We start from the raw sequence: 10,771 nt of genomic DNA, 5'->3' as shown, positions 1-10,771 counted from the left end.
CACTCTTTCATGATAAAAATATTCAGCAAAGTAGGAACAGAAGTGAATTTCCTTAATATGATTAAGGGAATTTATGAAAAATCCACAGTTAATATCATAATCAATGGTGAAAGACTGAAAGCTTTCCTCCCAAGGAAAGGAATTCTTGTTCCTAAGATCAGTAACAAGACAAGGATGCCCATTTTCACTATAGTTATTCAACATTATGCTGGAAGTCTAGCCAGGCCAAGTAGGCAAGAAAAGAAATAAAAGGTATCCAAACTGCAAAAGAAGAAGTAAAACTCTCTCTATTTACAGATGGTATAATTCTATATGTAGAAATCCCATAGAATCTACAAAAAAAAAAAAATACTAGCACTAAAAAATGAATTCAGCATAGGTGCAGGGTATAAGGTCAACACAAAAATCAGTTGTGTTTCTACATACCAGCAATAAACAATCCAAAAAGGAAATTAAGAAACAATTCCACTTACAATACCATCCAAAAGAATAAAACACTCAGAAATAAACTTGACCAAGAAAGCAAAAGAAAAAGCCAGAGGCAAAAAAACTGAAATCAAAGATACAGAGAACAGACTGATGATTCACAAAGGTAGGGGATGGGGGTGGGTGAAATGGGTGAAGGCGGTGAAAAGGTATAAATTTCCAGTTATAAGATAAATAAGCTCTGGGGATGTAATGCACAGCAGGTAACTATATTTAAAAACATTATTTTCAATTAAAGGAAAAAAAAGAAGAAGAAAGGAGGCAAAAGACTTGTACACTAAAACTATAAAACTGAAAGAAATTAAAGAAGACATAAATGAATGGAATGACATTTTATATTAACAGACTGGAAGACTTGATATCAAGATGTGAATGCTACCCAAAGGGATCTATAGATTCAATGCTGTTCTGATCAAAATTCCAACTTTTTTACAAAAAACCCAGAAAACCTATCTTAAAAATTATTAACCTCAGGAGACCCCGAACAGCCAAAATAACCATGAAAAAGAAGAATATAGTTGGAGGTCTCACCGTTCCTGATTTCAAAACTTACTACAAAGCTACAGTTATCAAAATACTTGTGGTACTGGCATAAAGACAGACATATAGACCAACAGAATAGAATACAGATCCCAGAAACAAACCCTTGCAATATATGGTCATGTGATTTTTGACCAGGGAGCCAAGATCATTCAATGGAGAAAAGACAGTTTTTCAGCAAATGTTGTTCAGAAAACTGGACATCCACATGCAAAAGAATGAAGACAGACCATTACCTTACACCACATATAAAAATTAACTCAACATATATGATCAAAGACCTAAATGTTAAGAGTTAATACTTATAAAACCCTTAGAATAAAATCGGAAAAGGCTTTATGACATTGCATTCAGCAATGATTTCTTTTTTTTTTTTTTTTTAAAGCAATGATTTCTTGCATATTACACTAAAAAGTACAGGCAACAAAAGAAAAAAATAGATTGGAATTCATCAAAATTAAAAATTTTGTACATCAAATGACGCTATCAACAGAGTGAAAAGGCAACCCACGGACTGGGAGAAAATATTTACAGGTCATATACCTGTTAAGAGATTACTATTCCTAATTTTATTTCTGTTCTACCTTCTGATATATAGGCAGTATGATTTACCTTTGTGTCTTTTTGCCACCAAACCGAACCTCTTCTCTTAAAAGAGAGAAATGTGCCTCATGACTTGTTAATCCAAGCATAATCTGTTGAAAAATGATGAAGAAATGTTTCTATTCTCTCATTTTTTACAGCATCGGGTTCACAAAAGCAATCAAAAAAGTTTCTATATAGAGAACATACTTATTTAAGGAAAATAAACAATTCATTAGCAAATTAAATGTATAAATATCAAAATATGATACATCTATAGGTTATAAATTGGGTAAATTCTGTGTACTTTTCTAAGAAAAAAATGTTCACTTTAGACTCACATAACCTTTATAACCACCTCACTGTACCCCCATAAAAAAATCCCAAAAATGTTTTCTTGGTTTTTACACCTTTCCACTTGCCACGGAGGAATGGGTAAGGAATTAGGGCAACAGCATTTCCATGACAGAAGAATACAGGACTCTTCTGGAGGCCAAGATAACTTTAGTGTGTGAAAACTCAGAAAAAACTGGAAAAGGATATTTTCAGTTAATATTCTCACATAGTATTCTAATCCCCAAAGTAAGTCAAACAGTCTAGTGAGCCATATCAACCAACTGCAATGTATATTGTTTATTTTCATTTAATCCTGATTCAAACAAAATAAAACATTTATGAAGCAATCAGGGAAATGAGAATATTAAATGGTTATTTATATATTAAACAGTGATTTGTTAATTTTTGTTTTATGTGGGATGTCATTGGGGTTATCATTATTTTTAATATTCTCCATCATTAAATATTTATAGATTAAATAACACATGTCATATACTTCAAGAATACAGGGTATGGGCTTCCCTCATGGCACAGTGGTTAAGAATCTGCCTGCCAATGCAGGGGACACGGGTTCAAGCCCTGGTCTGGGAAGATCCCACATGCCCTGAAGCAACTAAGCCCGTGCGCCACAACTACTGAGCCTGTGCTCTAGAGCCCGCGAGCCACAACTACTGAGCCCACGTGCTACAACTACTGAAGCCCATGTGCCTAGAGCCCGTGCTCTGCAACAAGAGAAGCCACCGCAATGAGAAGCCTGCGCACCGCAACAAAGAGTAGCCTCCGCTCGCCGCAACTAGAGAAAGCCCACGCGCAGCAACGAAGACCAACGCAGCCAAAAATAAATAAATACATAAATTTATTAAAAAAAAAGAAAAAAAGTCTTAAAAAAAAAAAGAATCCAGGGGAGGAGGAAGAAGGAGACAGATGATTAGGGAAAGGAGCTGAAGGTTACTGAAGACAGATGAAGGACACAAGAAGGTTCATTATGCTCTCTCCTTTACATCTGTTTATATTTGCAAATTTCTGTAATAGAAAGTTAAAACAAAAAAAGTCTAGCAAACTTGGGTTATGGAGTCATCAGATCAGGTGGTATTAAAAATCGTGTATTAAGCATGAGGGTAAAAAGGGCCCTCTATCCTGACCTCAGCAGAGTATTCATAGCACTAGGGTCAGTCAGGTGTGAACACTAACTATAGAGACCTGTTGATCATAAACTATGGCAAAAGAACTCCTTTTCCAAATGTTTTAGAACTTTGGTAATAGCAGAAGTAGCAATCATTATTATATCTCCGATATTTGTTCCCACAGCCTGAAATCTTCTTAAATGTTTAAATTTTTTTTACTTAAAATTTTTTTTTTGGCTGCGTTTGGTCTTCATTGCTGCGTGTGGGCTTTCTCTAGTTGTCGCGAGCGGGGGCTACTCTTCGTTGCGGTGCGCGGGCTTCTCATTATGGTGACTTCTCGGCGCGCAGGCTTCAGTAGCTGTGACACACGAGCTCTAGAGCTCAGGCTCAGTAGCTGTGGCTCGTGGGCTCTAGAGCACAGGCTCAGTAGTTGTGGCACACGGGCTTAGTTGCTCCGCGGCATGTGGGATCTTCCCGGACCAGGACTCGAACCCGTGTCTCCTGCATTGGCAGGCGGATTCTTAACCACTGCGCCACCAGAGAAGCCAGAAATCTTCTTTTATTAAGACCAAGTTTCCTAGATATTTTAACTACAATGGCATAAGATTATAATACAATAAACATTATACCTACCAAGTCAGCATCTAAGCCATAAAGACAGTGTCTGGTGTTTGGATCATGATCTGGCTTTGCCTTCTCGGATCTGATAAATTCCATGATTTTATGTTCTCCTTCTCCAGGAGTCTAAATATAATGTTTAAAAAACATGTGGTAATATGCTATGTTTCTCAAGATTAAATTTAAAAAACTCTTTAAATAAAATAAGATAATAACCTCATGGCCTGAGAAATAGATGGTAACTCCTTGCCACGACTTGTCTGTAGAAATTTTCATATTTACAAAATACTTCAGATGTTCGTGTAACCTGGCCATGAATTCAGTCCCTAAAAATAAAAGGTTTTTAAAAATTTAATCTGAGAGAGATATAAAAACATTGAGTTCCCAGTGACAACGTGAAATTGGATTTGGGTATCCAGGGAATAGCTAGGTATAAGATCTCCCAAGGAGGTCGAAAGCTCTCTTGCTTATCTTGAAAAGCAAGTAATGTTGTATCTTTCCCAAGCAAATATCACAACTATTTCCAATTTTACCAGGCACCCCAAAATGAAGTTAATGTCAGATGGGGAAATTCAAAGAATGTTACTGCTGCCTCAGGACTATGCTTCAAATATTTTCACACAAGGGCAGGGTTTCAACACTCCAACAAACTTCAATCTTCTATTTCTCTGCTGGATTCTAAAGTTTTTTGTTTTTGTTTTTTTTTAAGGCATGTAGCTTCAATAAGATTGCCAATAACAACTATTATCATTACTATTTTTAACCTGAAAAATTACTATTAATCTGGAAACTGAGTCTACAATGATTATGTTTCAGGAAAAGCCCAGATAGTCAATAGTCAAAGGCAATAAGTCTTAATCTGTATAACAATAAAACTGGTTATTAAATTGGGCAATGTGTCATTAGGGGACTTAATGAAAGAGAAAACTACTATAGTAAAAATTAATGAGATAGTACGATTGTAAGATTTTTTTTCAATGTAAAGAATTATAATGATGTTAGACAAAACTCTAGGAAGGGCAGACTGTGCTGTTGCATATAAGATTAAACTTGTAATACTGATAAATTAATTCTTCCTTAAAGTCACAGAAATCTTAACAGCCTCTGAGAAGAAGAGTAAGCACTCTAGACAAGGAAAGTGGGTTTCTTCTCCTGAATACAAGCTAGCTCTACGAACCTGGGTGAACCACAACCTCATTGAGTCAGCTTTCATACAAATAAATGGCAGGAGTAGGACTGATCTTGTAAGTTCCTTCTAGGTAAGGAATTTTGTGCATCTGGGAGAGTCCTGTCCATAGGTGCCCTTATCAGCTTCTGTAAATCCCTACAGTGGGTCTCCATAGGGGCATTTATGACCAAGGTGACCAAACCATCTCATGAAGAGACATAACTGGGAAAATACAGCAAATAGAATCCTAAGGACAAAATAAATAGAGGTTAGAAAAGAGAAATTTACATTTACATTTTAAATCTGCCAGACTTTTTCTCTCAGTGAATTTACCTGGTGTAATGCAGTTGGAATCAAATCTGGCCTCTGTAGGAAGAGTTTCTCCTTTTTCTATTGCCTTTTTAATTTTGTCTTCTGCCTCCTTTGCTGACCTTAAATGTTAAGGGGGAAAAGAAGTGCTCAACTTTCTGGAAAAAATAGAGATCTCTACATAAAGTAAACGGTTATTTAGAAGTTTTTGTAACTAAAATACTAATTCATCAATTTTAAGTTCAAAACATATAAGTTTTGAAATGTCTATAATCAATAAAGATGAGCCTCAGAATTGTTTCCTTTTATTTAAAGAACTGAGTTTTTCAGCTAGGGACTATAGAAGTAGAACATTATAACAGCATAAAACTGACAAAGAATGTTACAAATACTTATTATAAAGTAATTCTTTTCTAATCACAAATATACAGCATATTAGTTCTAGAAATAATTTCAAAAGTATAGCATAAACATTCATTATACACACTACATTTAATAATATCAAATAAGTACATCATTAAAATGATCTCTAAGAATATTATATAAAAATAATTATAAAATTGTAATGTATATCTTTGGGTTTCCTCATGAAAACACCTAAAGCGAAAGCCTAATAACATTAATGACATCAGTAGCCAAAATGATCTCATTTTTGAGGCAACAGGATTTACTAAGAAGAACATGATTTTTAGAGTCCGATAGACACAGGTTTGAATACTGGCATCCCCATTCCAATCTGGCTTCTCCAGTAACCCATGTGTGGCACACAAATATGCCACATGGCATACAAGTTAGGAAATCCTGCTTTATGTACATTTTCTACAGCCTTGTTATTAGCTCTATCTACTTTGCCCTGTGGAATTCTATTTCTGCGATAACCAAACTCTTCTTCGTATTTAACCTGTCTCTCTTACCAACCTCTTCAATATATCAAAGACTCTGAAGATATCAACTCATTTGTAATCTCTCCAATGGAAGCCATTCTTTCCTCTTTTCTCCCCTTCCTTCTTTGACTGAAGAAATGATTATTCAATGTTACTATGTGACAAGTTCTTGGGATACAACAAAAAAGAAATGATTCCTCTTCTCAGAGTTTACACTCTAGTGGGGAGATAGAAATTAAACAGCCATAATGTCTAATGTAGCTGCAATACAGAGAATGTTTGGGACAGGGGCAAGGCAAAACTATTAAATTAATCTAGGTAGAAGATTATGGTGGACTAGGCAGACAGTAGCAGTAAAGATGAAAAGAAGTAAGTAGATATGACTTAGATGTGAGGAATAAGGAAGAGGGAGAAGTCCAATTACTCTTGGACTTTGGAGTTGAGCAGCTATTTACATGATGTTATTCACGGAAACATAGAAGGCAGGCAGGTTTGAGGGAAAGATGAGTTCAGTTCTAAGCCTGAAATGTATCTATGGTAAACAGAGGAGGCATTTAGCAGGCATTTGGATGTATACAAGCTCTGGAAAGAGATATCCACGAGAAAGATAAGTTTGGGAGTCATCAGTACAGATTCAGTACTTAAAGTCATTGGATAAGATATCTTAGGACCCAGGACAGAACCTTAAGAAACATCAATATTTGAGACAAAGCAGAGGAAGAGAATATAACAAGGAGATTAAGAAGGTACAGTCAGAAAGAATTCCCTGGTGTACAGTGGTTAGAACTTGGCACTTCCACTGCCGGGGCCCAGGTTCAATCCCCGGTCATAGAGTATAGTTACCTGAAGGTCATGGGAAGGAAGTTCAAGAAAGAAATAATGGTCAACACTGCTAAATACCAGAGATAAATGAAGTAATATAAAGACAGAATTATTCTCTAGATTTAGCCCCTTTAAGGAGTCTATTAATAATCTTGTAAGGAAGTTTCAGTGGCACGGTGGGGATGAAAGACAGATGGCAGCAGATTTAAAAGATGGCAGAGATATGAAGTGATGAGGATTAAAGATTATGAGCGAAGAAAACGGTCGCCATGGAGAATGAGGAAAAGCTGACTGGGGGATTTGGAGGAAACATGGCACACTCGATGCCGCCACAGTACCGAGCGAATGCTTGTGGTGGTTAGGGTCAACTGGCCCTCGACGCCCATTCCTCTCTCCTAGTCTGTCTTCTGATACTGGAGAGGTTGGAAGAAAGCTATAAAAAAATTAAACTCTCAGGCTTCCCTGCAGCTAGGCTTCTGGATATGACTTAGCTTCTTAATCTCTGGATCAGAGCTAAAGGAATAAATTCCTAGAACTACCTTTTCTGGTCAGGGCCTCTGAACTCCTCACCTTCCTGAATGTTGCAGTAGTGATACCATCAGTGGGTGAGTTCTATGGCGTTGTTCTGGAAGTCATTCTTAAAGGCTAACCTAAATGCACAACCTTTTGGCTTTTACAATGATTTTTATAAGCACCCAACTCTCTGTATTATATTTCTTTCTGCTCAGAATAGTTAAATTTCTATTACCTGCAACTGACTGATACAGTGGGCTTATATAACCCTTTCTCAACACTAGATTATCTAGCCCAGCAGCGCCCCAAAACTAGTTTAACAAATACCAGGGCCTAGTTTTTAGAGGTTCAGATTAAGTAAGTCTTGGGTGGTACTTGAGAATCTAAATTTTAGTAAGAGATGGCCCTTGTCTTCAAGGATTTCACAGTTCCAATATCTTCAGTATCTTTCTCTTTTGATATTTAAATTAGTAGATTTACCATCCTCTTCCCATTCTCACTGCTAGCCTTCTCCAAGGTACTCTCCCACCTTCCTTGATGATTTCCACATCTGATTCACAGGTGCCCTTTCTACTTCTTTACCTGCCATTGTGATGAAAGGAAAGGATCTATTAGGCTAATGACCTATCAAACTCACTAGACTCAGGGTTTCTTTCCTTCAGTTCCAACAACCCTCTTAACTTTACTCCTGTTACTCATAACAAGGACACTGCATGTTTTCATTGTTATTTAGAAATATTCCACAGGTCCAGGATTTTGATTTTAAAATCCTCTCTCTGTATACAACTCCTTTTCAACCTTTTGCTTCTCCTACTACTCAAGTCATACACTGGGGGCTGATAATATCTTGAGTGTCCTAACTCAGTTCACTTCTCATACACTAACCATCACCTTCTAATCTAATTTGCCTTTCTACCCAGTAGGGACCCATGTTCAAGCAGGGTCAGCATCTAGCCCAGGGTCAAATTAAATGTCAGTGATATTCTCATTAGAACAATCTCTCAGTTCACTCTGCAGTTCCACAGCTCAGGACGAAATACTCTAGGAACTTTCTCTACCACTACCATTTCCAAATTACCAAGTTTTAGGAAGTCTGAAAAATTTGTGACAGAGAACAACAGAGTAACTTTATACAACCCATCATATATGTTGAGAAATGACACCTCATTTGAATTCCTAATTCATTTACTTGATCGATAAAACATGACATTGTAAGTCTGAGATACTTCCACTTCTGGGGGGAAATTTCAGCAGAAAAGAAACGTGAATGGGAGATGCATTGTGTTAAGTCAATTACCTTTGAAGTAATACATTTTATTAATCTAAATAGTATTCTAAAATAAACCACAAATGTTTTACCTAAAACGCCTCCCACGCTGCTGGTTCATCTTTGCTCGAGGAGCCACACCGTCAACGGCCATGAAGAACACTTTCCTAGGTTTAATAATGCGAAACAACACCTCCAAGTAGTGAAAAATATCAGTAAAGATTTTATCATCTGAAATTCTGAAGTGAACATCATCATCATTAGGATGGGAACATTGATGTATAATTCCATTCATATCCAGGTATAAGTTATCAAATTCAGGAATCTAAAAAACAAAGAAAAATGATCAAGATCATTATTATAATCAAACACAGATACCTAGACATCTGATCAAAAGCCGGATATAGGGGCTTATTCTTATTATATAAAAACTGAGTAAGCAATCACAGTTGAATAAAGAAAGTAAACAAACAGGAGGAATAAGTAAGACGGAGACATATTATGTGGTTACATTATGCACCAAAAGCTTGATCACATTTACTGTCAGGAAATTATCTACTTATTTAAAATAAGATAACCTGAGAAAACACCAAATAAAGCTCTTGGTTGATTTGGTACTCAAAATATTAGTTTCCTTTCTTCCTACAATTTGACATTAACTCCTCAAAGCCTCAATTTCCTCTATAAATGAGTAACATAATGCCCATTTATATCAAAAGGCTATTTGTACATGGTCAAAGGTTTTACAAGTGATTTAAAGCCTTATTGTATATCTGGTTTCACTGAAACAGAATCATTAATTTGGTTATATTAACTTAAAAAGCTTAGATTATGCCAAGATATTTAGGAAACTTTGAAAACTGATTTGTTTTTTATAGGTGGATTAAATAATTTCTAAACTTTGGCTAACAGGCATCTACTTTTATAGAAAGGCCTTCATGGTTCTGACTCTGATTGACGTTTCCTCTATTTAAATGTCTGTGAACAAGTAATGGGAACATTACTGATACAAATATAAACTAACAAGGAACTAAAATGGGCACAACTTAATATCTAGTGTAATTAAGGGATCTGAGAGTAGTCTGCCTTACATACTAATTGAAGAAAAGTATTTTGAATTTTCAAACATAAAAACATAATGGGCATTTTTATATAAACTTAATGAAAACTATCTCTGAAACAATTATTCAAATTTTACCATATGCATAGGTAACAATACATTTTCCTGTTATTGAGAAAATAACATGCCTTTGAGTTTTAGGAGTAAAAAGTTTTGGTCTTTGAATCAATGAACACCATAAAAATACATTTATAAAACACCTATTTACATAGGATTGGACTAAGTAAAAAAAAATTTTAATGCCCTTAGTGAGTATTAGACTTGAATGAAATGACAACTGTGATCATGAGGTTTTAAATGTACATTCAAGATTTACTGTTTGGGGCTTCCCTGGTGGCACAGTGGTTGAGAGTCCGCCTGCCAATGCAGGGGACGCGGGTTCGTGCCCCAGTCTGGGAAGATCCCACATGCGGCGGAGCGGCTAGGCCCGTGAGCCATGGCCGCTAAGCCTGCGCGTCCGGAGCCTGTGCTCCGCAACGGGAGAGGCCACAACAGTGAGAGGCCCCCCCCCAAAAAAAAAAAGATTTACTGTTTGTTTCAAGAAATCTAAAAATCTCAATGTGATTTTTTTTTTTGAGGGGGTGGGGGTACTTTACAAAATGATTACAAAGTTTCCTTAGGAGAATAAACATGTAAGAGAGCATATTAAAGGGAGAGCAATGAAGGAAAACCTGCCCTATATGATATTTTTAATTATAAAATAGACAGTTTAATTGAACCAAATAGTTTAGAAGTAGTCCAAATGTACACAGAAATTTAGTATATAAGAGACATTTCAAATCAGTGAAAGAAAGGGATGGGGCACCTATGTAACTATTTGGAAACAAAACTGTATTTCACCTTATAACAAAATAAATTCCAGAAGGATTAGAAATTTTAATGTGAGAAATGTAAGTAAAACAACTATATACAAATATTTTGGCAATTTTCATGTGGGGAAAGTTAGAAATCATAAATCAAACAAATGATGGAGTTGGCTACCTAAAAATGTATTTTTAAAAT

The 10,771-nt window shown here is 36.0% G+C and overlaps 1 protein-coding gene across 3 annotated transcripts in view; it reads right to left on the bottom strand.

Annotated features, from left to right (window-relative positions):
• Nucleotides 1–10,771, bottom strand: part of XRN1 (5'-3' exoribonuclease 1) — a 93,209-nt gene that overhangs the window by 76,523 nt on the left and 5,915 nt on the right. For all 3 annotated transcript variants that reach the window (XM_007446951.1, XM_007446949.1, XM_007446950.1), the window contains exons 2-6: nt 8,742–8,974; nt 5,188–5,285; nt 3,903–4,012; nt 3,702–3,812; nt 1,639–1,721 (exon numbers count right to left, since the gene is read on the bottom strand). In XM_007446951.1, coding sequence (XP_007447013.1) covers nt 1,639–1,721; nt 3,702–3,812; nt 3,903–4,012; nt 5,188–5,285; nt 8,742–8,974 — 635 coding nt within the window. The remainder of the gene's footprint in view (nt 1–1,638; nt 1,722–3,701; nt 3,813–3,902; nt 4,013–5,187; nt 5,286–8,741; nt 8,975–10,771) is intronic.

Source organism: Lipotes vexillifer, unplaced genomic scaffold (genome assembly GCF_000442215.2).
Source record: "Lipotes vexillifer unplaced genomic scaffold, Lipotes_vexillifer_v1.1 scaffold40, whole genome shotgun sequence".
Taxonomy (NCBI): Eukaryota; Metazoa; Chordata; class Mammalia; order Artiodactyla; family Lipotidae; genus Lipotes; species Lipotes vexillifer.
This window is presented reverse-complemented; position numbering and strand designations above follow the sequence as displayed.